Below are 26,420 nucleotides of genomic sequence, written 5' to 3'. Positions count from 1 at the left end.
TGGCAGGTGGCAGGTTGCAGTGTTGCATGTTGCTGCTGCTTGTGTTGGTGTGCAGTGGCAATTGCAGCCTACGCTTAGGCGCAACCTTAAGCTCAACAATGGCGGCTCTTCCGCTTCCCCTGCCTTCTGGTTGTCTGGACCACAAATATAATCAGGCTGGAAATTCGCCGTGGCTTTCGGGTTTCTTGATTAGTGCTGCAGCGGGAGCTGCTAATTTGGGAAAATCCTCAAACACCTTGAGAACGCCTTGGCAGTCCAATCAAACCGTTATCTAAGTAAATATTTCCCCAGCCGCTTTGTATATAGCCAGGCAGAAACTTATTACTCATGCGCCACGTTGCACTGAGCACCAATCAATATGCAGGCTATCAAATATTTAAACTAAAACTACAAAATAACAAAAATGGCTACGAGAATTTAACTCATGCGTGCGAGTGAGCCAGAGATAGCGAGGAAAAGAGATGGAGCAGGTCCCGACAAAGGGATTTTAATTGAGTGCAATGGCATGTGAGCGATATGTGCAGCAGGAAAATTCAGAGCGAGACAGCCGATAAGGGAGGCAAAGACGAAATCCAAGCAATACTGCCCAATATTCCACCCATCTCTCCATGTATGTGTGTGTGGTCAAAATGCATTTTGAAGTTATGAATACACATATATCCTGTTGATTTTTGAAATTATCAAGTCTTAAAACACACACAACGGCTTGGCTTGGGTTGTTGGGAAAGTGGGTGGCAGAGTGGGCGGTCGTTTCCCTGGCCTGTGTTTGTGGCCGTTTTTTGCATGAATTATTAAATGCTGTGTAATTTATTTGATTGTGATTGTGCCTACGCTTGTGTGCTGCCTGCATTCGTAGTGGTCCGTATTTATTGCACTTAACTGTTTGGGGTTACGTGTAACCAGGCCTCCCTCCCCGATTTGCTGAAATCTTATGCATTTGTCATGAATTTGAAATATTTTCGGTTGGCTTGGCTCGTTTCCTCTCCATGCCTGTGTGTGTGTGTGCACTTCAAGGATGGCAGGAGTTTGTCTGCGTTGACGGAGCCACGCATCACCCAAGGACCTCCCAACGACCGCCCCCTGCTAACTGCATCAACTATTTGTCCATACACATTTGGGTTTTAAGTTATTTCTGCTGCTGCAATTTATTGATCAATATTTTAGCCCAGGCGTTGGTCATTAGTTAGTCTGGTCAGGACATCAAGAAGCACTTAGAGCGAGAGAGATAGAGTCGGTGAGGCCGAAAACTGCATACACAAAGTGCGTAAGATACAATGGAAAGTTTCCTCTGTGATTGCAGCTTATAACCTTTTCGAATATGCAGGTCCCTGGAAGAACTTCTTGCGGTTAGACAGGCTGCCCAGGCGGTTAAATCAATATTTAAATACGTGCTTTATCGATTTTCTGGTTTTAAGTTGATTTCATTACTTTTTTCACACCGTTTCACTTAATAATCAAAATTAAAGTGAGGAATAAGAAGGGGAAACCATAACACTACTTCTTAAAACGCTATGAAATATAATTAAATCCTTCAAATAAAACAAGAATCTACGAAAGACCCACTAAATCACTTATATGGGTGTCTAAAAGTATGCAATACGTCTCGCTTTCTTTTCATTGCATACTTTTTGACACTTTCATCAGCGATTTAAAAACACAACTTGGTATAAAATGTAATAAATCTGTTATATCAGTTATATCTGTTATACCAATTATTGAAACCAAACGATTTTTTCGAGTGCTTTATTGAACTTCAAATGATTGGCTCTTCTACTTTTAACAACTCTCTTCACACCATTAGACCCAAAGTATATTGTGCGAAATGTATCCACCGGGGAAGCCAAAGTTTGCAAACAATTACACCTGCATATCCTTCGCGCTATCCTTATCCCGAACACAATCTAATTAACTGTCATTGTGTTAAAAAGACGCCAAACTGGCAACCGAAAACTCGCGTCCCCGCCCCTTTTCTGTGGCCTGCCAGTTGAACAGTGACAGCCGCCCACCTACCCCCACCCCCTTCGCAGTAGTTTGCGTGTCAAGTTGGCTCCTTTGAGCCCCCCACACACCCCGCCCACCCCACCTTCCCGGTCACGTCATCCGTTGTGCTAATACTAATGCGTTCGCAATAACAAAGGTTGCACATGCTCGCCCCACCAACACCCAAAGTTGCCGAGTTGTTGGCAACTAATCAATAGAGCAAAATTTACGTTTAATTAAAAATGTCTGCGTGTGTAAACCGGGGCAGGTGGCGAATAGAAATCAGGTGGGAGAGCCTATGTGGGCTAGGTCTTGGTATCGTGACATTAGCCGAACTGTCAGTATGATAATTGCCTAGCTTAATGTGCAATTAGTTCTAGGCTAAGCACAAAACAAGGTGAAATTTAAGGCTATCGTGAATCTCAAATTATAAACAGAATTCAAATGCATAAAAAACCCAATAAATCTGTTCTTCCTTTGGAAATTTAGTGTTAAAAATATATTGTTGCATACTTTTAGACACGTTGTTAAGTGATTTCAATTTCCACCCTTGGTGAATTTTCAATCCATTTACTTGGTAAAATATTTATTTAAGATATATGTATATTTCAGAAAACGAGTCAAGATTGACCATCCTTCAGAAGTGAACCCTTTCACCTCGTCACTTCTTCTCCAATTCACTCGAGCCATTATAATTTATCGGCATTGAAATACTTTACATAAGGTCCGCCCCACCTTCTCATGCTTCCCATTTCGAAGATGAGTCCGAACGATGCCGAATGTAATTAGAAATCCTCAGCAAACATACATATGTAAAGCGCTGCTCCTTCGTCCTGTGAGCTTAAGTGTGTATGTGTATTTGTATCTGTATCTGTATGTGTTCGTGTGTGTATGTGAGGGTGGGCGGGAGTGCTGCTGCAGTTGGTTTGATGTGCAAAATGAAGACATTTGAATTTGCGGTTCGGGCTTGAGCACCGTAGGCTATAGATTTTCTTACGACACACGCTCGCACATGCAGGTGTTGGGAGGGAGGGGGTTTCGATGTGTTGGGGGTTATATAATGCACCCACCCACCCACACACACACAAACACCGTCACCTGCTTTTGGCCTTTGTCTGCCCGCTGGCCATGCAAGTGGGTGGTTGGGGGCCATCTCAATATAAACTGCCTTCAACATTTAATTAGTGTGTTTTCGCACACAAGGCCCAGACGCCTAGGTGTGTGTGAGTGTGGCTATGCAAATGGCGTTGGGCGCAACTGTACATGCTCACATACACACAAGCTCTGCTCTCTTGCTCTCTCGCTCGCTCTCTTTGAAGACATTGACGTTTCGTTGGTTATGCAAATTCCATGCCAACACCTTTTCGGCCAAAGACTAAGACAAACTTAAGTGGGCGAGAGGGCGGGGCATTCTATAAGCCCACCACCCCCTACCCCATACCACGCACACACATGGCTGCCAGACACACACTCACATGCACAATTGCCTTTTATAATTAATTTTACAGTTAAGTGTATTTCAAGAAAGTTAAATTTACGTAAATTCGAAAATTTTGAAAGGCCATTGCCTTGCCCACAACCCACACACACATACAGCTCCAAGGGTTAAGGCCCTGTGAGCAGTGAAGAGTGAGTGAGAGGGGATGACGAGGGAAAGAGAGGGAAGTATGTGTGTCTGTGAGACGTCGCTGCGGCTTGTGTCTGAGACATTTGACTGCTTTTTGGGCTAAGCTCCCCCCTGCCAAATTCCCAGCTCTTCTTGGCCGACACAAATTTTATTGAAATTGCCAGGGCTCAGTGTACAGTGTACAGTATGCACTGTACTGGCTGGACTAGGCAACACTTACATTATGCAATCTAATTATGCCTTGAGCTCTTAGTGTGTGAGTGTCTGCGGGCAGGACAAAATGGCGTCTCAGCTTATAAGTTTGGGTTAGCCAGGCCAAGAGCAACTTGGCCAGGGATAAAACTTATCGGACAAGAGCAAGACACAACTGACAAGAGGAGAAGAATAATTTCATTATAATAGGGACATTTGAAATTCGAACTACCATGACTAGAAATTGTATTTTTTTATTTTCAGAAATTTAGAAAAGAGATTTAAATCCACGCTCTGTTCTGTTTCATTTCCTTTAAATTATTATACAAAAAATTAAATAAAAAAATATATTTTGAATACTTAAAAGTTAAAAGTTGGTTCTCTACTGTTCATTAATAGACATTACAAAATTTAAACTTTAATTTTATGTCAAATACAAAAAATAAAAGCAAATCGCTATTCTGCAGATCAAAATCAAAGCTTTAACGTGGTCTAATTAAACTACTATGCCTAAGCCCCAAACAAAATCTTTAACACGCTTGAATTTCCAGCACAAGCATTCCCATAACAAAGCCCCAAATAACCCAATCTAAGCTCCGCTGCAATATCAACTCGCTGCTGGTCGAACGAATAGAAAATCAATTTTGTGCCCCCGAAACGTCCTCATTAAATTGCTCGCTGTACGACTAATGAAATCATTAAAATTGTTTAAAAGCAAATTCTCGTTGGCCGAGCCGTAGGACAAACTCACACACATATATAGGCGAGAGCATGCAAAATTTATGTGGCAACTAGAAACTATGTTTTGGCAACACGCACACAAACCCCCACACGTACACACACACATATATTAAGCCGGCAAAGGACATTGCCTTGAGTTAGGATCGGGGCCGAGGCCGAGGACAGACAGCAAAAGTTGCCAGTTGAAGGCGGAGGCAAATCCTTAGCAGAGACACCCAGCCACCCCCAGTGACCAGAACCTCAATCCAGTAACCCACCCCCTTCCTTTTTGGCCGCGTGCGCTACTTAAACCCTTGCCGAAAACTATCCTGAAAGGGTTGGGCGCAGTCGGGGTGGCCAGACATCGAAAACATGATTTTAGTGTTTTCAAATTTGAATTTTAAACAAGTCATAATATAATTTGGCTAAGCAGCAGCAGAAGCAGTCTCCGGCGCAAGCCCAACATCCTGATCCCCCGGTCCACGGGGCACTTGGCCCAAGTTTGTGTCCACTTGCCGGGCTTTAATCCGCACCAAAACTCCATCCACTTGCCAATCCCCCTGATTCCAACCCTTGCGCGACGACGGCCATAGAAAATTAGCCGAGGCCCTAGCTCATTTTCCAGCTTGGCGTTTTTCTTGCAGCGCCGAAATTGTGAAATTTAAATTAGATACAAAAGTATCTATGGCCCGGAGTCGGGGTGCGAGTGTATGCGTGCCAACTATCCCACACGAAATATTGTAATTTTCTTGCAACTAAAGACGTAAACGGATATTAGCAGCAAATTAAGCCCTCCTTTCCGTCCTGTTTTTCGCCGTCCCGTGCGGTTCTAGTCGAAAGCCCTTAGGGATGGCCGAATTCCCTAAGCAAATATGCTAATTTGGGTGATTGGTTAAAATCGAAAGGGGATTCATTTCAAAAGCTTAGGCAAGGAGCATAAAGATCTCTTTATAAAAAATCTGAGAATTGATCTAAAACTATAAATAAGGACCTTAAAATTATAAAGATTAGGAAAAATGACTATAGAAACATTTATGAGAAAAAAAGTATATAAATAATTTTATAAAAATGATAAGTTGTATATATTAAAGCTTAATATTTACTTTTATATTTTAAAATATTTTTTATAAAGTTATCTTTCCGATGTTAAGAAGAAATCGATAGTTTTTAACGAACTCTCCCATCGCCAGCTATAATAAGTAAATTGAAACTGCTGGAGCAACAACAAGAGCAACAGCCTTTTCGATTCGGGTTGCTGCTGTCTTGGGCTTTGGTCTGCTAAAAGGGTCCAAGTATATAGTTTAAATCATACTCGTGTCGACGTCGACTTGGCTACATTTTAAATATGCTTCTTGGGGATTGGGGTCGTTTGGGTGGCGTAGGTTGCGGAGGTTTGTGGATAAGTTAAGGGGTCGGCTCAGTGTGTGGGCGGGCATTTGTGGGGCGTTGTTATCGTCAACTTGGCTGGCAAGCATTCTCCATTCTAATTTCTAATTATTTCTTCATGTGTGTGTGCATGGGTGTAGTCGTCTGACCAGATGGGTGGGCCGAATCCTGCCCCACCACATCCGTCCGTATGTCTATCCGTCCGTCCGACTGTCTGTCTGTCTATGCGAATTAATTAAGTGTTTTCGTGCGCGGGCAAATCCTTTTGCGGTTCAGAAAGTTTTGAGCTCTTTCGAGCCAAGGCGAATCACTGGGCCAGTGGGCGCAGGACGCAGGGCGGCGGGGGAAAATCAATTATAAATTAAACATTTATTAAAGAAAGCGCACACATTGCCCCGGGGGCAACGCAACCGCTTTCTATGCGGATACTCCCCGCACTCCACAATCCACCCAATCCCGAGTTCTTAGCCTGCCTATGCAAATCAGCTGCGGCATAAATAATGCGACATCATTATTTAGGCAGAGGTAGGCGAACAACACGAGTCCCCTTTTCGGATCCAGCCAGAACATTTCTGTCGTCAGTCAGCGATCCATCAATTATGTCTGCAGCTGGGGAAGATCCGACGTCTTCGGAGCCTCGAAACCGGGCTTTGTCTCATTTCGATTGTCTTCGAGAAGGAGGGAAGGCTCCTTCCTTTTTCCGCTCCCCTTTTGATTATGCACATGCATTTCGGCTCGTACATCAAACTCGAACTCGAATAAATGTGACGGCCTGCATGCATTGAAAGTAAAAAAAAAAAAGAGTACAAAAAAGGGAGGGAAAACCAAAAAGCAACAGCCAGGGGAATATGCTGATAGATGCCGGGTATAACTGATTTGTGTGTACCCGTATATATCTGAATTGGTAATTTGCTATAAAGCGACTTTAATATGGCACGCAGTTGTCCGCCAACTCCGCGCCCTCTCTTCGGGACACTTTGCATACTCATCCACAGTTGGGCAAATGCTTTCAATTTACATGGCTAAGTAGCAACCAGGTTTTCAGAAACCAAAAAAAGAAAGCCAAACTTTTGTTTCCAAGCAGGAAACTAACTGAAAAGTGAATTCCAGATTAATAAAAGCTGAGATAATTCAAAAGTCTAAGCTGCTAATCAGTAAACTCGGGGACCCTAAGGGATTATCTTAAAATGTACTCTACCAAAAGATTTAACTTAATAAATAGCTGCCGGCTTTTCACCTACAATTTTAAGAAAGTTTTATAATCTAGACAAACTTTTTAAAAAATTTGCGTGAACAGTTCTGAAACCAACACTAGAAAAATAAAATTAAATATTTGTTAAACAGATATTTAATAAAAATTTAGAATTTAATTTAAATGCTATTTTGAAAACAATTTCTTTCAAATTTCATATTTTGAAATCTTTGGATTTACCAGATTCTACATCAGTAATTAACTCAATATAAAAGGCCATCTATGCGTTACGGTTTATTTCTAGTCGGGATTTCACACAAGGTAGGAAAGATTATTTAACTGGGCTCGGCATTGGAATATTTCAGATAACGGAACAGGATGAGTGCTGGGGATCGGGGTGTCTGGCGACAACTTGGCAATTAACCCCTGCTGCCGCCGCAGTTGCCTTTCCGGGGATTTCCCTCGTGCTTCTGGGCCTCGCGGATGAGATCGCAGGCGCTGGGAATCGCCAGGCAGTTGCACTCGATGGCACGCGGCGGTCGGATGGCCGAGCGTGAGCATTCCGAGAACGAGGGATAGGGGGCCTTGACCTTGGTGCAGTCCGTGATGCGTCGCACCACGTGGCAGGACACCTTGCCCACGGCCTTGCAGCCGGGCAGCCGGATCTTGGGGCAGAGGCCCTCGGCCACCGGGCACACCTGCTCCGTGGGACACTTTTCGTCCGCGACAAACACCTTGCGCTTGCGCCGCGGAATCGGGGGACGGGTGCCCGCCTCGTAGCAGCAGATCTTCTTGGGCTTTATCTGGATGGGCGGGCACTCCACCCAGGTGACTTGGTACTTGCGCTTCGCCTTGTCGGAGATCTTGTAGTAGCACTGGTCGTAGGGCGGGAACCGATCGCGGCAGGGATCGTCGCAGCAGTCCGGCGGCATTTTGACCAGATGGTGGAACTGAAAGGAGTCCTCCGGCGGTGGCGGCTTCTTCACCTCGAAGCGGGGATCGCCACAGCCCGTGAACTTGCCGCATCCCTTGCCCGAATCGCGGCTGCACTTCGGCGATGGATTGTGGTCCTCGGCGTAGGCACGCTGGCTGACTACGCCTACAAAACGGGGTAGGATTTGGCCATGTCCCTTCAATGTTAAACTGCGCCACAAAGACATGATAGTAAGACGATTTAAAAATGTTCGGAAAAACAATGGGTTCGCTGCGAACTAAGAGGGGTGTCAACACCACAACAACCGCGCGTTAATAAACCAGCAATTCCGAAACCGAATAATACCCCCTCGGCACCGTGAAATATCCTAACTAAAAATTTTCAACCGAACACACAATCAGCTCAACGGAGCCGATGTGAAATTTGGAAGAGGCCGAGAGGAACTGAGCTAAAAACTTAAACGACATGACTATGTGGCATTGAAGTTCGGTTCAAGGCCTGCTTGAAAGATGCTGTTTTCAAATATTCAGATGTGTTCCAAAACAAAATGATGATTTTTTTAATTAAAATATTTCGTTTGAATTAGGATTATTTCCTTATAATCCGATGACTAATATAGTGAATAGTTCCACCAGTTCGCTAAAATTATATATAAATATTATATTTATATTATATAAGTATAAATATTCTTTTAGGTTTAAATATAGGGTGATATATCACCCCCCACCCGGTAAAAAATTAAGGGAATTTTTGTATTCAAAAAAAATGCAACGTACAAATTTCTCTGATATCATCCCCCACAACAAAATCCTAGATCCGCCTCTGAGTTCAGTTATAGCTTTGCAATTCATTTCAGATCGTTTCCTATGCACCTTCAGAGTATTGAACTTAAAATCGGAATGAAGTTGGCCTTGCCCACCCACTCGGGGCTTTTGGTATGGGCTCTCAGTTAGTCTACACTCAGTCCTTGGCCTAACAAAACATATTCTCGGCTTTTTTTCGGCATTGTGAAACAAAATTTGGTTAAAAAGTTCAAAATGTTGCGAGTGTTGCGTCAGAAGTGTCGTTCGCTCGTGGATCGCAGTCTGCCGTGCCTGGAGTCCTTGGTGAATGCCTGTGCCGCGCTTAAGTTCGATTGGTCCAACGATCAGAAGAGTCTGATCCCAATCCAAAGCTCTGGCGTCGCCACCTCCAGTGTGCTCCGCCAGCACCTGGTGCGCCGCAACTACAGCAGCCAGCAGTCGTCGGCGGACGACGATTGCGGGGCGCCCAAGAAGTGCGATACGGAGAAGGCGGCGGGCTCCAAGACCTGTGGTCCTGCCCACTTCAAGGGCACCATCTGCGATGCGGCCAAGGGCGGCAAGCGCAAGAAGAAGGAGGCCAAGAAGGAGAAGAGCAACAAGCCCAAGATCCCGTCCAGGCTCAAGTCCATGTGGTACATACCCGGCTGCGAGTACGAGCCCAAGTGCGATGTGAACGTGCGCTACGACATCCGGCACTACCGCATCTCGGACAAGGAGGCCCGCCAGTACCAGGTGACCTGGAACGAGTGTCCCCGGCTGGTGATCAAGCCCAAGAAGGTCTGCATCCACGCCAAGCATCCCCGCCCGAAGCCCTGCCGTCGCCAGCGAAAGGCGCCGGCGGCCACCGCCCGTCCCTCGATGCCCATGCTGAATCCCATGGAGTGCCGCAAACCGGAGGACGACTCGCCCTGTCCGCGCTGGACCCTCCCCTGTTGCAAGCCCGGCCGCATCCCGCCCAGCTGCCATCGCGTGCGGCGACCCACCGACTGCAAGAAGCGCCCGGCCCCGTATCCCAGCTTCTCGGAGTGCAAGCGCGATGAGCTGACCAAGGGGGCGCCCATCGAGTGCCTGTGCCTGCAGGTGCCCATGGCCTGCGAGATGTGGGCGGAGCTGAGGCGAAGGATCGCCCGGGGCAAGGGGGCGGTCCTTAAGTGCGGCGAGCTGTAGGTGCTGCTATAGGCGGCGTAGAGCGTCCAGTCGTACGACATCTGGCCACATTCCGGCCGTTATTCCAACCTAGCTAACTCACATCCAAATTCCGGTTTTCTAAAATAGCCAAGCCATTCACCATTTCCTTTCCTTTTCGATCCACACACTTCCGAAATTCAAAATGCTGTCGAAACGCTGTGGGAATTTTCTGGCCAATAGCCTAAAGCCACTAACCACCCGATTTGCTAGTTGCGGTGGCGATACCTCGGACAAGTCCAAGTGCAAGTCTAATTCGAAGGATAAAGGCAAGCCGGAACCCACTTGCAAGCGATCCGCGAAGAAGAAAAACTGCTGCAAGGTCCGAACTCCCTTTCCCTGCTACTCCGAGTGCAAGCGAAAGCCAACTGATCCAAAGCCTTCTAAGGAGTGCGATTGCTGGGACTTCGACAAGTGCTGACTGTTTGATAAAACCGGCGGATGGCGGCCCTTCCCCACTTTCACACCACAGACTGAAGACTCGATACACACACAAGACCGTTGGTGGCACTGGGAGCCTAGGTGTATTGTCCATGTCGAACCCTTAGCATTTATCTGGGCACCTATTTTGAAGCTTAATCCAACTAACCGACGTTGAAGAATTACAAAAATACCTTATGTTTTAACCGTTGTTTATTATTTGCTGGGATACTGGTTTTTTTTTACAGCTGAATGGATTGCAGCGAGAAAAAGTAATCCTATTCAAAAAAAGGGAAATATGGGAAATTTATTTAATGGCGAAAAAATCGAAATATGAAAATTTGAGAGGTTTGAGATATGGTAAAAGTTTCAAAACAAGGTTTTTTATTTTTGTCCATACTGTGATTTTAAATCCAATCCAATCGTCTTTGATGGAAATCGGAAGGGATATTTAAAAAAAAAACTTAATTCACAAAATCTGATTGCGACGTGATATCAGAGTGTGGCGATTGGATTATAAATATTTTTTTTATTAAAATAAATGACCGCCATTCAACTGAATTGCAAAAAATGTTTCGACCAATACCTTTCCACGTAATATACATTTCTATAAATTTCTTCTTTTCCAGCTTATTAATTTATTTTTTTAAATATTTATAAGCCCTACGCTGTAGTATTTTTCACGATTGGCGAAAAATTTTTGCAATAAATTTCTTAGTAAGGGCTAGTACTCAACCCAACAAAAAGTCGTTCAAAACAAAAACTTCATATGAAACAAAATTTTTTGACGTTGTTTTTCATATGAAGTTTTTTGTTTTGGACGACTTTTTGTTGGGTTGAGTACTAAGCCTTAGGGACGTATTAAAAATGCGTGATAAGTTTGGGATCTAGTGAGCCTTATATTCTCATCCTTCAATACGATTTTCCCCATACATTCATTCTCACATTTGGCATTAAGTTACAACAACCTGTTTTGTTCCGGTCTACTATTTTGTATTGCTTTCTTTTCTCTCTTTCGGAAAAATTAGTTGGTACTGAAAAAAATAAATAAATTTAAGACTGATCAAAAATGAATTCGTCAAAAGCTTTGGTGACCAAACAGATGGTGGCCTTGGGATTCAGCAACCTTGTGAAGAGTCGCGGAATGAAAAACTTGCGACTAGATGACATTCACTACAAGCCTGGTGCGATGAAGGAGCGAACGTACAGAAGGACTTGGGCGGAACAGCAGTTGGTGCAGCCCGAAGTTGAGGAGCGCTTGGATGACACAAAGTACAATCCAGGGCGCTGGACAGAACGAGAATACCAGGCCACCTGGCGGGAAGCCGTTGAGGAGGATCGTCAGCAAGAGCTAGAGGATCAGCGATGCGAAAAAGAAGAAACTTCCGCCCCTGTGCTACGCCGATCGTTTGATCCCAAGAGGCGACTACAAAGGATCGCCATTCCCGCCAGTCAGTTCATCTCCCAGTTCATCTCCACCCAAAGCAAAAACAAGAGGCGTCACGTAGAAGCTGCCGCAGATCGAATGGCGTATGATGGTTACCAACTGGTCTGAAATGCCAACTCAATTGTTTGTTCATGACGAGGACACTCTTAAATATTATTTAGTTTGTTAAATGTTAAATTCAAACTTCAAATCTAAAAGGTTATCTTTTGCTGTAAATCGAATGAAACAAAAAGAAATTCAAATTGCAAGCTTTGTTAAATTGTGTGTTCATAATTTTTATGGTCTTCTGGGTTTTTTCAGGAATATCATACATTTTTAATCTTATCAAATGAAATGAAAAATTAAGAAATTTAAGGAAAACATTTCACAAATTAATAAAGGATAAAGCAGTTCTACCGCATGCTGCCGCAAGCTTAGTAAAAATCTTAGTTTTTAATTTAATAATTTTTTTTTTGTAAACGAAAAATAGTTCTCAAAAATAATTGTGTACTATAAATTCAAAAACATTACTCAAAATTATCTAAGTAATTGTAATATATCGACTGGTTATTAAATTATTAAAACCAACCAGTTTCAGCAATCCATGAATTTCATTTCACAGGTCGACATTCGATAAACAAATCCGTATCCGTAACGACACTCAAAATGAAAATTTCGCAGTGACTCCCATATTTGTTCTTTATTTTTAATCCAATACCAAATTCTTTCAGTGTGTACGACACCTTTGCAACCTAATTAAGTCGATAGATTGATTTCGGCTTAATTATATCAATATGATGCTGGCGAAGAAGACGCTTTCCCGAGCACCGGCCGCGATGAGGAGTGGATTAGCAGTGACGGCCAACCAGATGCGCGGCATGGAGACGCTGTTCGATCCGTACACAAATGGTGTGCCCCGGATGGCCGGCGAGCGGAGGGATCTGAAGAAGAAGAAGCCGCAGGACAGGACCAAGGTGCCCGTGAAGGACATCTGCTGGATTGCGATGCGTCGCTCGGAGTACAAGTGTCGCTCCGATCCCGAGTTCAATGTGCCGGCCTTCATCGACTCGCGAAAGCGGTGCACCGCAGATCCCTGTGCGAGTTCCTACCCACCGACAGACCTCACCCTCTACAAGCCCACCGACAAGCTGAGCCGCAAGTACCAGCGCACCTGGTGCGAGTGCGAGCTGGAGGAGCGGAAGCGGAAGGCGGTCTGCCGCTGCCGTCCGCCGAACTTCCTGCGACGGGCCCGTCGAACGCCGCCGCTCAAGGAGTCGAAGGTCTGCCCCGATGGCAGCGAGAGCCTGGGACTAGGGCTCTGCCGCCCCAAGCCGGTGGCCAGCTCCTGCCCCAGGTTCAAGCTGCCCTTCTGCAAGCAGGTCAGCTCGAAGGGCTGCCGGCCAGGACGACCCCATAGCGATTGCATTCGCCGCCGGACGAAGTACCCCAGCTTCTCGGAGTGCCAGACGGATCCGCTGCCCGATGTCCCGCCCACCCACTGCTTCTGCATCAACCAGCCGCCCATGTGCGTGGTGTGGAACTACTACCGCATGAAGAAGTCTTAGTTGCCAAGGTCGTTCTGCATTTACCGGCTGGCCATCCCTCAGTTTCGAATAAACAATAGAATAGGAAGTATGTGGCTTTATCTCATCATAGTGATATTTAATTGTTAGATTTTTTAGGGAGGGTAAATGAGCCATTCTCGGGAGTCCTTTGGCTGGCGTGTCAAATCTTCGCATCGCCAGTTAAAATTTGGAACAGCACCTTTTCGGCCGATGTCTTTCAAAATTCGGAATTTCCGAAAATCCACGAAAACAAGGAAATCCCGGCACCATGATCGCCTCGAAGCTGCGCCTGCACCGAGCACCGATTCCCAGGATCCTGGTCACCAGTCGCTGGTACAACTGGGGAAACTACGATGCCAGCTCCGGCGAATGCTGCAAAATGCGCGACAAGGAGACCACCGCCTGCAAGGCGGACAAATGGTTCTGTCCACTCGACTATCAGCCCACCAAGTGCTACGAGAAACCCTCCTTTGGCGAGAAGCAGTATCCCCAGTATCTGCGGGAGATCTATCAACGGAGCAAGCCTGAGTTCGATCCCGACTGCTTCCTGAAGCTGATCCGCCACGACATTGATCACTACAAGCCGTCGGACAAGCACCGCCGATACCAACGCACTTGGCCCGAGTGTCCACTGTTGTGGCTGCGACCCAAGGACACCTGCTGTCCCGATCCGGAAATGTATCCCCCGATGAAACGCCGCATTCGACCGCCACAGGAGCCACCGCTCACGGCCATAGACAAGCATCTCTTCCAGATGAGCGTCTTCTGCAAGTCGGTCAAGCCACCCGGTTGCAAAGTGGGCCGTCGTCCGCCGAAGTGCAAGAAAGGTCGCAGGTCCTTAGACTGCTGCAAAAAGACGGCTCCAATGCCCAGTTTCTCGGAGTCTTGTCGCCATTTGATACCTCAATTCTGCCGGTCTGAGTGCGCCTGTCTGGTGGGCGGTAAGTGCGACATGTGGAACGTTTACCGCCGGTGGAACAAATCGCGTAGAGCCTGCACCAAGCCCTTCATGGGATACTCTCCCTACAGATCTCGGATGCGCTTTCCATTTTGACGGGAATATGCTCTATTAAGATGACCAAGTTTACCCAGCCTTCCCAATCACAATTTCACTACTGAAAAGTTAGCAGGCCCTTTCGAAATTCACCCAAAATTTTGAGGATGCAGTCAGCACTTCGCCTCATTTGCAGGCAAGGTTTAAGGAGTTTCGCCTGCAAAGTGCCCAGATTTCCGGACCCGCAATGCCAACACGTGGACCCCAAGTGCCATCATGTTCCTGGTGGCCAATGCAAAGGGGCCAAGGAAGTGCTGACTCGCGAATTGCCTCGTGAGAAATTCCTGGAGCAGAATGAGCAGCAGGAGGGCAAGTGCTGTGTCCTTCGGTCGGCGGCCAAAGATCCCTGCGCAGCAATAACGCGACCCAAAGAATATAAGCCTGTTGAAGAGCCCTTCCGCTCGATGTGGGAGCCACCCTGCCAGACGGAGGAGCAGCCCTTCTGCAAGGACAAACTGCCCCGCTTCGATGCGATCTACTACCATCCGTCGAACAAGTGCCGTTGCTACCAGCGCACCTGGGTGGAGTGTCCGCCGGTTAAGCAGCGCCTGAAGAAGGTGTGCTGCCTGGACGGCATCCATCCGCCCGAGGTCCAGTATCGCGTGAAGGATCCCTGCCCAGAGGTTTGCGGAGTACCCTACAAGCGACTGAGGCGACTGTGTGAAACTGGCGATTGGGAGCGGGATCCCAATTGCGAGTGCCCGAAGCTCTTTTGGCCCTGCTGTAAGCCGGCTCGTTGCGATCCTCGTTGTCGCAGACCCTGGAGACCCGCCATTTGCGCCAAGTTACGGGCTCCGTATCCCTCGTTTTCGGAGATCAGAAGATGGACGAGACCACTGCGGAAAACCGAGTGCCGATGCAAGGAGCCCGCCCCAATGTGCTTAGCTTTTCGGGAAAAAAGTAGGATCGAAAGGTTAAACCTCAAATTCACGTGCTAATATGGTACTCCAAGCTAGAGAATCTGCCTTCTAGATCAAAGCAATTGATGCAATATGAACATCACTTGTAGCCATTGCATTTCTCCAGAAGGCAGGTTTTTGGGCCAAGTTCCTCAAAACCAAAATCATGGAAAACCTAAGAAAATAATAGCAATCAATGAAAACAACTTTTGTATTTAAAATAAAGAATACTAAATTAATGAAAAATACATATCTGTATTTTCTTAGATCTAAAAATTTTATAATTGGATATATTAAAATGAAATCAGAAAAAATAAATAATATAGTTTTCGAAAATTTTACTAACTTTTTCGTTTAAAAAACCCAGACAGCATTGCCGCGACAGTCATCCATATAATGAATCGTTCATTTCGTTGTGTCCCATTTTTAATCAAGCAACAGGCTTCCAAATCGAACGTTTCCCTTTAGACATTTCCGAACAGAACAGAACCGAGCAGACCCCAAGCACACAGGGATATCAAGCAGCCGAAGGAGCCAGAGAGAACTGAACTGCAGAGGATCTAGGATCATGGCTACCTCCGTTTTGGCCACGATGTGTGCGGAGCGCTTGACCAAGCTCCTGGTCCGCTACTCCCGCGCCCAGCCGGTGGTGCGAAATCAGTCGCAGTGCGTGGACAAGGTGCTGAGTCCTTTGCCCAGGAGTGAAGCCACCATGGCCTACTTGAAGCCAGCTGCTTGCCCAGCGCCTCCCCAAGCCAAACAGACGAACACCGCAGCAAAGTGGCAGCCGATGGGCAGCATCACGAGCATTGGCCAGAGATTCCAGCGCGAGGCCATCGAACCGCGACGTCTGAGCTTCTCGAGAAATCAAGCCGTCTTTCCCAACAAATCGAGGGGTTTGGAGGACTGGAAGCAACTGGGAAGCGGACGTTACTCAGCTCCATTCGCCGGCATTTTCCAGGGTCAGAAGAAATCCTTTACCCAACAAACCCTTGCCTTCGATCGCCAAAAGCTGTATCGGGACTGCTATTAACCGAACACACAGGGATGCTCTTCGACCTCCTGATGCCAAGTTCATTCGCAGCTCAGCCACAACACTTTGATCTTCAGTGTTCTGACTGAGTTGCGACTGAGAGTGGCAGCATGTGCCCAAGACTGCCCCCCATTCGACGTATTAAAGATGTCTCGTGTTCAGATATTTTTGTCTTTTCTATCAAGGTTTTTGGAAAATCACCTCTATGAGAAACCCGCTATTTAACACTCAACCTCACAACTAAGCATACGTTTTGGCCAACACTCCCTCTTCGAGAAGGAACTCAAATTTAAGTTCAGCAGCCATGCTCAGCTTTTGGGCCAAGAGAATTGTGCTCAAGCCCGGCATTTTGGCGCTCGAGGCTTCCAGTAGGATTATTCACCTTAACGCCTTGTTGGCCTCCAGAGAGGGGAATTCGTGTCCGGAGAGCCGGGAGATAAGCTGCAAGACGGTGAGGAAGTGCAGCCCCACGGACCCACCAGTTCGTCCTTGCAGCGAACAGGGCTGTTCGCATCCTCGCTATCCCTGCTGCGTGAACACTCGGATCGCGGAGAATCCTTGCCAAAAGTCGAGGAAGAAAAGCGAGCGCTTCGTCTCCATGTGGGAGAGCTACAAGGACAAGGAGCTCCAGCGGCCGGAGACCATGTGGCACTACCCCAAGGAGTGCTGTCCGCAGTGCGACGACGTCCGCTTCGACGTGCTGTACTACAAACCCTCTGACAAGTGCCGCGACTACCAGCGCACCTGGTGGGAGTGCTGCCCCCGGATGATTCCCAAGCGGGTTTGCTGCTGGTGCGACGCCATTCCGCCCCAGGTGATGCGCCGCGACCTGCCCCTCTGCCCGCGATCCGCCTGCCTGGCGGAGCACGAGGAGAAGCGCTTCAAGTGCCTGAACAAGAAGTCCAAGGGCTGCACTCGCATCCGGATGCCCTGCTGCCGAACCTCCCGAGTGCCGCCCGACTGCAATGCCCTTCCCTACCCCACCGAATGCGACAAGATCAAGTGCCCATTCCCCAGCTACTCGGAGTGCGTCCAGGAGGATCCGGCCTCGATTCCACAACGGCCACCCGAATGCGAGTGCCTGCGGAAGGTGTCCCTTTGCGAGCAGATCCGCAGGGCCAACCACCTGGCCAAGCACAACATTAGCATCTGGCCCTGCTCTCCACGCGGTGCATAATCCTGTGATCTCTGCTGGGATCTCTGAAACAGCTTATGTATCAGATATGCCAACAAAGCCCACAGTAGGGTAGGGAAAATCCCATCAGCAGAAATCATAAATCTACCTTTAAGGTTTTTAGTTTATGATTTCTGGTGATGATGGCTTTTCCTACTCTACCTCAATCTCAGCAATCGGCTATTCAGCCAGCAAAGCTGTCAGTGGGCATTCGCCTGATGATACCTCACTTCTTCGACACTCCCCTTTCGGAACACTAACTTCTAGGACTCGTTCGAAATTCAAACATGTCTCGCCTGTCGGTGCTCAGCGGTTTCACGCGCAGTGTCCTCCGCTCCACCAAGAGACCCATGTATATCCTACGCCACCTGGCGGACAACTCGGATACCACCTTTAGCCTCGACGAAACCCAAAATAATCTGAAGAAATTCGAAAAGGCTGAGCCAGTGGAGCACACAAGTCACTTGTTTGTATGGCCGAATGTGAGGGAAAAGAACCATCACTATGAAGAGCGAAAACAGGAGGCTTATGATGATATCACAGCCTCTTGGGGCTGGAAAAATAACGAACTGGACGTGGAGCAATTGGCCGGAATGCCCGGGCCCACCGAGGTTGAGGATCCGTATTTGAAGTTGGAGGAGAAACCAGAGGAGGATAAACTGTTCTACTCCGAGGACGATCATTCGGGAATTCAGGAGGATCTGCAGTTTGAGAGAATGCGTTCACGGAGGGAACAGCTCAATCAAGACTCCCAAGAATCCTTTGCCAGCTTTGAACGAAACTCTCTTACTTGCGTGCGGGAGAATGTGGACTTTATGATGCAGGAACTTGGACAGATTTCCCTTCTTCTAAGCACTCTCTATCCAGAGGAATCCACTTTGGTTGGCACTGTCACGGGGCAATCTGAGAATACCATGGATAAAGTTAGCTCGGACCCAGAAATGGCCTCTTTGGCACTCAACCAAAGTGAAGCGAAGAAACTGGATCATGAGAAGGTATCTAATCAGCCTTTGGATGTTGCAAAGAACTTGGATCAAGAAGATAAATCAAATTCTGAGTTTACCACTTCGATGTCCGATCAATCTGGCTTGGAAGAAATAGATACTTCTGTGATAGCTAAAGAGTCGGAGGATACACCACTACTCCAGATCCTATCTGCTGGCGATAGCCGAGAACCGAGTCCCTCAAAAACCACTGAGAGTCCTCCCAAAACGACTGACAGGCAGGACATGCAGCCCAAGGAACACATTCACACCTACAGGCCCTTCAGGACCATCGAAGTTCCGGTCAATGAGCCTACTAAAAGCCCGAGCTCCGAGACAAGTGAAGAGCAGCCTTTTAGCCAGGAATCCCTTACAATCACTAATCATTTGGACAACACAGGCTACACGGTTTCTGCCCAGCTCTCGGAACCCGAATCACGTCTACTGATGCGAATGGCTCTCAAACAGGCCTTAGAAGATCTGGAGTCGGGCAAAAGCAAGTACAAAGCCACCATTCTAGAGGCCGAAACTGAGTGAAAATATACACAAAAAATTAAACTTGAATTTTATTTCTTAGTCTTGTCCTTCGAGCCCTTCTTTCCCTTCTTTTTCTGGTTCTTCTCCTTCTTGAGCTTGTCCTTCCTCGCCTTCTTGGCCTTCCTGATGGCACTGGGACAGACGTGATTCTCGCCGTGGATCTTGACCCACTGACGACCCCGCTCCGCCTCACAGAGGCTGAGGGGGAATCGGCACTCGCATTCGCGGGGGCGATGCGGTCGCTTGGCCAACTCGGGCTGCTTGCACTCGGACCAACAGGGCATCGGGGCGCAGAGCTTGCGGCAGCAGGAGGGCGTCTTGGCCGCATGGCATCTGGGCGGACGACGTCCGGGAACGCAACGCGCCAAGGGAGCGAAAATCGGACAGGGTCCTTTGGCCAGCGGGCTGAGGGCCGTCCGTTCGCGCCGCTTGGCCACCCGACGAGCGGGATCGAGAGCCTCCAGCTTGTCGTAGGCGCAGATCTTCTTCTGGCGGATCATGAACTTGGGACACTCCACCCAGTGGCGCTGGAAGGGACCGTCCTTGCAAGAGGGTCGGTAGTACAACTCGTCGAACGAGGGCAGCGGCTTGGTGCAGTTGGGCTCGCAGCACAGATCGTTGGATCGTTGGACCACAAAGGGATACGGCGGCGGCAGGTTCTTGGGCGGATCCCACATGGACTTGAACCTATCCGACTCGGCGCAGAAGGCGGCCGGAATGCAGTGCGTCCGGATCTTGCATTCTTTTTTACCAGCAGGAGCAGGAGGCGTCTTAGAAGGTGGAGGAGGCGATGGAGGCGTCGGGGGCTTTGGTGGCTTACTGGAACCGGACGAACTGCTCTGGCGGGAGCTGAAGCCCCTCAACAGGGTGGGCCAAAACATTTGCCAAAACTTCTTGTATTAAAATCGGAATTTTGTCAATTTTTTCTGGTTTTTTTTTTTTTAATGGCGGAACGGTGGATTCAAAATATTTACCTAGCCGAAATGTGGCCCGTGGCCTGCTGGGGAAAAACTGGTGAAATTCGGCAGAGGGTCCTGTCGCACACATTCACTTCGCCTGCAACTCAACTTCAACGCTGCGGCGACAGGCAACACAAAATTGCAAACAGCGGACTGCGCATGTTTAAATTTAATTGAACATTTAGCCAAATTAAAATGCATTTTATTACGCAGCCGCCGTTTCTGGCCTGGAAATGCAAAACAACGCGCGCCCAATCAGCCAGGCCAAGTCAACTGAAGCCAGCGGAGTTGGCCATACCCGCAAATAGATGGAGCAAAAGGCTAAGAAACACTAGGAAAAAAAGAGTTGGTAATGTTAAGGAAGAAAGTTAAAAAAATATAGGTTTTTACATTTTTACCCTTTAAGAAATAGAGGACATCCTAGAAACTATTTGGCCTTCCATAATCAAGATTTATATTTTATTTATTTTATTAAAGGCTTTTTTTAGATAGATAATATCTATCTATCAGATATCCAATGCGCACAATGCTTTAAGTTTAACAATAACAAAGATTATTTGATGTCATTTAAAGGAGCTGGTAATATGCAAATTGTGATTTATAACTGAACTAAATTGAACATTATATTTTATTTAAATAAGAATATTTGTTTAGTTATTTGTTTAATGCTTTCTATGCTCACATGTTTGTCCCAATGGACAGCAGTATTTAAATACATTTAAAGACCTTCTGATTACTAATTTTTTTCAAGTGCAGAGACAGTTGCAAAGCCAAAAGCTAAAGAGGCTGACTGGGCCTAGGCACGCAACGGTTATTCAGTTTTGTCGGTTTTTCGTTTCGGCCTTAAATTGCTGGCAGTGCCTATGCGAAATTTGGCACAGATTCGCGGGCAGATTCGAAGCTATTCGATTCCATTCGATTCGATTCGGTTCGGGTTGGATAGAGGCGGAACTGCGAGGACAGAGCGAGTTGCAAAACGGGTTGGGGACGACGGCCCAGGCCAACATGCGTTCTGCAATTGTTTAATAGCCTAATTAAATGTGCGAGGGAACAGGTTGGCCAGTCCGGGAAAGTCGGAAAAGTCGGGCATATGCAAAGCCAAGGAAGCGGAGCGACTGTCATGTATCACCGAGTGATGTGAAGTGATGTGATGTGATGTGACGGGACAGTGACTGCCATGCGGGTGGTTTGTCGGCTGCTAATGCCAGTCTCCTTACTTGTTTTTATACTTTACTCGTTTTTATTTTTTGCTCCTTGTTCTGGCTTGCAATTACATTTGGCTGTTAATTGCATTATGCATATTTATGGAAGCGCTCCGGCTGCAGCTCCTCCTCCGGCAATCAAGTTAGGGCCGTAGAAGGATCAGGAGCGGGAGCAGGAGCAGGAGCAAGGGTATGGAGACCCAGACGGATACGGCGACAATGCCGGCTCATTAGCATACATCAGCGCGTTAAGCTCGGAGCGAGTGTCTGACTGAGTTACGAACAGCTTTCCACTTTCCGTCTGCAGCTGCCATCATCATCGCATCGCCATCGTCATCCGCTGAGTGGCTTAGTGGGTGTTGCCCTCTAATTTAAATTAAAATATGAAAAATACTCAACGAGTGAAAAAGGGGTTTGGCTGCGAACAAAAACATCAAGCTGCGAGAGCTGAAAACTGAAAAACGTGCAGAAAAATCAAATCTAAAATAGCTGCTGGACATGGCATAATCAAATTGTCCGCACTGAAGGGCGTAGGGAAAATATTATTTGCCCAGAGATTGTTGTCTGTATGTGAGCTGCTGCAACTAATTATATTACTATGATTTGAGATAATTTTTATGCTTTCTGCATTCGTCAGAAATTACGGAAAATGTGATTTACTGGGCAGTTAATCTGTGCAATTAAGTATGTAAGAATAAAATGAATATTTATAATTTAATGTAGAAACTAAAAATAATCTATTTGTACTACTTTTTATTTTATTATTATCTGTTTTTTAATTATCAGTGTTTTAATAAATCAAAATATTGAAACTGTAAAATATTAAAACTGTAAAAATAATTGTTTATCTATTAATTACCTTCAATGTTCAATATAAATTTTAAAATATTGTTAAAAATATTTTATTCGCTTATGTTATAGAATAAGTATATTTTATACTTTTTCCAGATAAGATACCCCACCCTTTCCCTGCCTCCACTAATTCGCACTTTAAATTCCTGGCCTAAATTACTCTCCATTTCTCATTCTCGCCAACACCCAAAAGTATTTTCTCTGGAATGTCCCAAAGCCAACTGCTCTCAGTCGCAGTTTTCTTGGCTCGTGAGTGCGTGGGGTGCCCTGTTCTCCATTTGCGGCGGAGAAAGCCGAGAGATTTGGGAGCTAGGAGCTATTTAAGTAAAAATAATACCTTCATTTCTGTCCGCCTGGTAGACTTGAGTGCTCCGACGAGAGAACGAATGAGAGGAAGTGGGAGCTGCGAGCGTAATTCGCCAAATGGCCATAATAAACAAATATGCCATTAGCCCCGAATTTGCACATGCAGAAAAATATTAGACGGCATTCGTATATCAATAGGCTGTCGAGCGGACGAAAACTTTCTAATCGCAGTATAATTGCGACCGAATTAAGAAAGTCCAAAGGAAGGGGAAATAAACGCAGCTTTAGCCGCTAAAACAACACGACATGCGCTAAATTATGCTGTCAATTTCGCAGGTGGGGAGCATAAGTCATGCAAAGTATACAGCAACTTATGATTGGGAAACGCTGGTAATCAGTTTGTTAACACCCGGCGACAATTAGCGACTGGGCTAAGTGCTTGGCTCTATTGGACCATAAGCCAATTGGCCGTCGATATAAATTCACGGAAATTTACTGCCCAGTAAACTGCCACTCGCACGACATTAGCATAATTAAGTTAAGTCGCGTCAAGAACGGGTTTCTGATCTGCAGATTGATACTTCTGCTCATTTGGCGACTATCGGCGATGATCGGCCAACGAAATGCCAATTAGGCCGACCTTAATGCCAGCCCCACCCGATTTGTGGAAAACAGGATCGACTCGTAGCGATGATGGTGTGTTTCAGAACGAGGAGGGTATCGTTTAATTGAAATAATTACACATTAAGTGCATTAATTATTTTCACTTGCATGCAAACAGCAAACGGCGAGGACGCCTGCAAGTCGCCACTGACTCGTGGCCTGCGCCTTTTGCCTTTCGCGTAATTATTAATTTAAGCCATTCGACGACTCCGCTGGGTATCGTAGGCCATTACGGGCCATTTTCCATGAGCTGTGAGCTACGAGCTGCAGCAGCAACATCGGCACGACATCCACTTGCAACTCGTTTTGTAGCCGCCGTTAGCTTAGGTCATAATTATTAACGCAAAATCATAATTAAAAATGTATTTAGCCGGACTTGGAAATATGTTTTGACCGCCCCCGAAGGCAGAAGTCAGGTCGCGACTAGTGCGGCAGGAGTCGGTAATTAGCCGGAATATGTTCTGTAATGTTGGGGGTGTGTAATCGAAGGCCTAAAGGGATGAGTGCCAGGTCGTTAGAAAGAAATCTTGGGAGTGAACTACAAAATTTGTATAAAAATGGATAGATATTTTGTTTAAATCAAAAATTCATTTAAATAAGGATAGGTTTTATAAACCAAATAAAATGTATCTTTAGGATTGAGTTATTTGCAATGACTTGGTAGTGTCTATGGTCGATACTGCAGATTACAACCCCTTCGCCTGACAAATGGGGTCAATAACCAATCACCAAAATATTCCCTCAATTTACTGTCATCAGTCTCCTGTTGGCCGTTGCCTTCTAAACTAATTAAAACATACAATACCCAAATTAATTACTAAAACAGGTTAAGTTGGGCGCATAATAGCCATCTATCCAGCAACTGCTGCTGCTCCTGTGGATGTTGCTCCTGTCGGCGTTGCTCCTGTCGGCGTTGCTCCTGCACCTGTCGTAACGCCTGTTGTTCTTGGCGCTTGAATAATTATTGCAGTCAACTACTGTTCGGTTCGGGTATCAACCGGCTTTGGCTTTCGCTTTGGCTGTGGCTTTGCAGGGCACCGACTCCCAGCACGTCAATTGTTTCATTAGTTACCCTCAGACGAGCTCGTTTGGCGGACAACCCGGCGTATGTGTAATACACCCCGGAATGTGTGCACTCGCGGGGGTGCAGGGTATGCAAATAAAGTGCTGAATATATTTACTAATAACTATTTTACCTTAGCGACATGTGTCGCGCTCACCAGCAGAACCACATTTCCGTTGTCCTTTCGGGCCGAAAGTTTTGCGTCAATGTTTTTGGCTTGTGGAGGAGGAGGGGCGTTGGCCACGCCCCCTGCTTTTTTCCAACTGTGTCGCATATGTCAGCTGCGGCACTCATAACTTATTGAAGCACATAAATTTCACTTAATTGGCAGTGCCAATAATAAAGCACCAACAGAGAAGACCACCGATGACACCAAACAAAGTTTTCAAAAGTCCTTTTCCCTTTTCTTTACCTTTTTTTTTTACATGCATATAAGTTGCAATTAGGGAATTGACTAATTACTCAGTAAAGTCAGTGGTTTATTAAATGGAATGTTTTGTGGTAAATGGGTAAGAGTGGCCAAGTTTTCCATTTTACTTCAGGTTGGATACTTACCCACCCACCAGGCGCACTCATTAAACAAACAAAATCGGCCACAAAACTTGTTCCTGCCATTGTTATTTCTATTTTTATTATCTATGCCACACCCAATGCATAGAGTGGAAAATTATGCATTTTTCTTGGAAATTTTCTATGCCATCTGCGGAATGGATCTCGGCCGCCCAACCACTTCCCCTTCGTCTTCCTCCTCCACCAGAAGAGCTCATAATAAACGAATTAGCGCCTTTGGCTAAATGGAAGTAGAATGCAATTTCATTGCAATTATCAAGTGGAGGAGACTGGCTCCTCCTTCCACTCCCGGCCTCCTTTGCATGGCTGGGCTAAATAAACAACCCGGTAAGAGTTCGAGTTTGAGTTCGACTCTGGATCTGGTCTCCGACTTGGACTTGCACTTGGACTTGGCCCCACAATGAGCACATAAAAAAATTAATGCTCTCCCGCTCGGTGAAGCCATAAAGGTATGTCTGCTCATGGCCAATTTCTTTTGGGGCCAAAACGCAATGCTAACAAATAGAAAAATTATCGCAATTGTGGCATCTTTTTATGTTTTCGGTTTTTCAGCTTGTCCAGTGGGTTTTTCCTACAGCCAGAGCGAATGTGCATTTAATTTGTGACGCATTCAAAGAAATGCACGGAAAGAAAATCTATAAGGCTAAAAAAATTCTTAAAATGAAATCCAAACCTAATTTATAGAATAGAAAATTATACAATTTAACTATTTTTAGTGATTTTTTTTTAGTATACTTAGCATTCCAATTCATTTGCACTCATTAGGTATTGAACCTAGGACTTCTTAGGACGCTAAGTTTAAGAATGTGACCTAAACTCCTATATTAATAGATTAACCTGAATAAATTTACATTAGGATTATAAAAATCAAAAAGAAAATAAATACATCTATTTTATAATAGCTTGAGTATCGTTTAATGCACTAATTTCTTTAGGGCTCTATTATAATATTTTAAAAATCTATTTAAAATGGAATTTTTTTTTGCCAGTGTCGCCTGAATTGTCCCGCTGATGCATAAAACATCAACAATGCGATGCGAAGCGATCCGGCCAATCCGAGAGCCGAAAACCGAGACACGCTCCTCTCTCGGTGGCCTAGCCAACGTTTTGAGCACTTTAGCCGCAAAAGAAGCGCAAAATAAATGCCAAAACCAACAGCAAAAGCAACAATAACAGCGAGCGGTAACAATAACACAAGCAACAAATATTATGCCTTTTGGCAACGTTTTTCATACTCCGGACTCGACTTCCAGCAGGCAAGTCGAAGCCTCAGCCACAGCCACGAACCCGAGTCCGAGTCGAAGTTGTACTCTTACAAACATGGTCATAATCACGCGTTAAATTAATGAGTTTAAATGCTATTTTTGGCTTTAACTATTGCGCACACACACACACAGCCACACACAGGTTTAATTGAAGCCAACTGGAGGCAGAGTGGAGTGTCTCAGTTTCAGTTTCGAGTTCGGGTTCGGGTTCGATCCGGCGGCTATGGCTGCAGCCTCGTCCAAGTCACAGTTCCCCCCGCAAATTATGAGAGACTCAGAGCCAAGTTCAGGCTCAGGCTCAGACTTAGAGCTTTGGGCCAACCGGCTTCGACGGCGGCGGCTATATTAAATTTATTTTAATGCCAAACTCCTTGCAGCCTCAGTGGCAGCCCGATCTGCAGAGCTCTCCGCTCACATGGCCAGTGGGCAT

The 26,420-nt window shown here is 46.1% G+C and overlaps 11 protein-coding genes across 11 annotated transcripts in view; 8 read left to right on the top strand and 3 right to left on the bottom strand.

Annotated features, from left to right (window-relative positions):
- pdm3 (pou domain motif 3) overlaps nucleotides 1-26,420 on the bottom strand; it is a 73,297-nt gene that overhangs the window by 19,774 nt on the left and 27,103 nt on the right. The window lies entirely within an intron of this gene.
- Nucleotides 7,377-8,483, bottom strand: LOC108062552 (uncharacterized). Its single transcript, XM_017149271.3, has one exon. The coding sequence runs from the start codon at nucleotides 8,255-8,257 to the stop codon at nucleotides 7,517-7,519; it is 741 nt and encodes a 246-aa protein (XP_017004760.2). The 5' UTR covers nucleotides 8,258-8,483; the 3' UTR covers nucleotides 7,377-7,516.
- Nucleotides 8,981-10,645, top strand: LOC108062546 (uncharacterized). The gene has a single exon (XM_017149266.3). The coding sequence runs from the start codon at nucleotides 9,069-9,071 to the stop codon at nucleotides 9,999-10,001; it is 933 nt and encodes a 310-aa protein (XP_017004755.2). The 5' UTR covers nucleotides 8,981-9,068; the 3' UTR covers nucleotides 10,002-10,645.
- On the top strand, nucleotides 11,376-12,145 carry LOC108062553 (uncharacterized). The gene has a single exon (XM_017149272.3). The coding sequence runs from the start codon at nucleotides 11,509-11,511 to the stop codon at nucleotides 11,992-11,994; it is 486 nt and encodes a 161-aa protein (XP_017004761.2). The 5' UTR covers nucleotides 11,376-11,508; the 3' UTR covers nucleotides 11,995-12,145.
- On the top strand, nucleotides 12,487-13,500 carry boly (borrelly). The gene has a single exon (XM_017149270.3). It carries the CDS (start codon nucleotides 12,660-12,662, stop codon nucleotides 13,428-13,430), a length of 771 nt encoding a protein of 256 aa, XP_017004759.2. The 5' UTR covers nucleotides 12,487-12,659; the 3' UTR covers nucleotides 13,431-13,500.
- Nucleotides 13,597-14,484, top strand: cola (comas sola). The gene has a single exon (XM_017149269.3). The coding sequence runs from the start codon at nucleotides 13,699-13,701 to the stop codon at nucleotides 14,482-14,484; it is 786 nt and encodes a 261-aa protein (XP_017004758.2). The 5' UTR covers nucleotides 13,597-13,698.
- On the top strand, nucleotides 14,592-15,606 carry swif (swift-tuttle). The gene has a single exon (XM_017149268.3). It carries the CDS (start codon nucleotides 14,592-14,594, stop codon nucleotides 15,420-15,422), a length of 831 nt encoding a protein of 276 aa, XP_017004757.2. The 3' UTR covers nucleotides 15,423-15,606.
- whip (whipple) lies at nucleotides 15,757-16,564 on the top strand. The gene has a single exon (XM_017149274.3). The coding sequence runs from the start codon at nucleotides 15,952-15,954 to the stop codon at nucleotides 16,414-16,416; it is 465 nt and encodes a 154-aa protein (XP_017004763.2). The 5' UTR covers nucleotides 15,757-15,951; the 3' UTR covers nucleotides 16,417-16,564.
- Nucleotides 16,577-17,597, top strand: hubl (hug-bell). Its single transcript, XM_017149275.3, has one exon. It carries the CDS (start codon nucleotides 16,721-16,723, stop codon nucleotides 17,591-17,593), a length of 873 nt encoding a protein of 290 aa, XP_017004764.2. The 5' UTR covers nucleotides 16,577-16,720; the 3' UTR covers nucleotides 17,594-17,597.
- Nucleotides 17,731-19,137, top strand: spaw (spacewatch). Its single transcript, XM_017149265.3, has one exon. It carries the CDS (start codon nucleotides 17,878-17,880, stop codon nucleotides 19,108-19,110), a length of 1,233 nt encoding a protein of 410 aa, XP_017004754.2. The 5' UTR covers nucleotides 17,731-17,877; the 3' UTR covers nucleotides 19,111-19,137.
- LOC108062547 (uncharacterized) lies at nucleotides 19,140-20,080 on the bottom strand. Its single transcript, XM_017149267.3, has one exon. It carries the CDS (start codon nucleotides 19,989-19,991, stop codon nucleotides 19,140-19,142), a length of 852 nt encoding a protein of 283 aa, XP_017004756.2. The 5' UTR covers nucleotides 19,992-20,080.

This window comes from Drosophila takahashii, chromosome 2R (genome assembly GCF_030179915.1).
Source record: "Drosophila takahashii strain IR98-3 E-12201 chromosome 2R, DtakHiC1v2, whole genome shotgun sequence".
NCBI lineage: Eukaryota > Metazoa > Arthropoda > Insecta > Diptera > Drosophilidae > Drosophila > Drosophila takahashii.
This window is presented reverse-complemented; position numbering and strand designations above follow the sequence as displayed.

Coding starts and splice junctions, on each gene's coding strand:
- LOC108062546 (XM_017149266.3), top strand. CDS start 9,069: ATGTTGCGAGTGTTGCGTCAGAAGTGTCGTTCGCTCGTGGATCGCAGT.
- spaw (XM_017149265.3), top strand. CDS start 17,878: ATGTCTCGCCTGTCGGTGCTCAGCGGTTTCACGCGCAGTGTCCTCCGC.
- boly (XM_017149270.3), top strand. CDS start 12,660: ATGATGCTGGCGAAGAAGACGCTTTCCCGAGCACCGGCCGCGATGAGG.
- cola (XM_017149269.3), top strand. CDS start 13,699: ATGATCGCCTCGAAGCTGCGCCTGCACCGAGCACCGATTCCCAGGATC.
- LOC108062547 (XM_017149267.3), bottom strand. CDS start 19,991: ATGTTTTGGCCCACCCTGTTGAGGGGCTTCAGCTCCCGCCAGAGCAGT.
- hubl (XM_017149275.3), top strand. CDS start 16,721: ATGCTCAGCTTTTGGGCCAAGAGAATTGTGCTCAAGCCCGGCATTTTG.
- whip (XM_017149274.3), top strand. CDS start 15,952: ATGGCTACCTCCGTTTTGGCCACGATGTGTGCGGAGCGCTTGACCAAG.
- LOC108062553 (XM_017149272.3), top strand. CDS start 11,509: ATGAATTCGTCAAAAGCTTTGGTGACCAAACAGATGGTGGCCTTGGGA.
- LOC108062552 (XM_017149271.3), bottom strand. CDS start 8,257: ATGTCTTTGTGGCGCAGTTTAACATTGAAGGGACATGGCCAAATCCTA.
- swif (XM_017149268.3), top strand. CDS start 14,592: ATGCAGTCAGCACTTCGCCTCATTTGCAGGCAAGGTTTAAGGAGTTTC.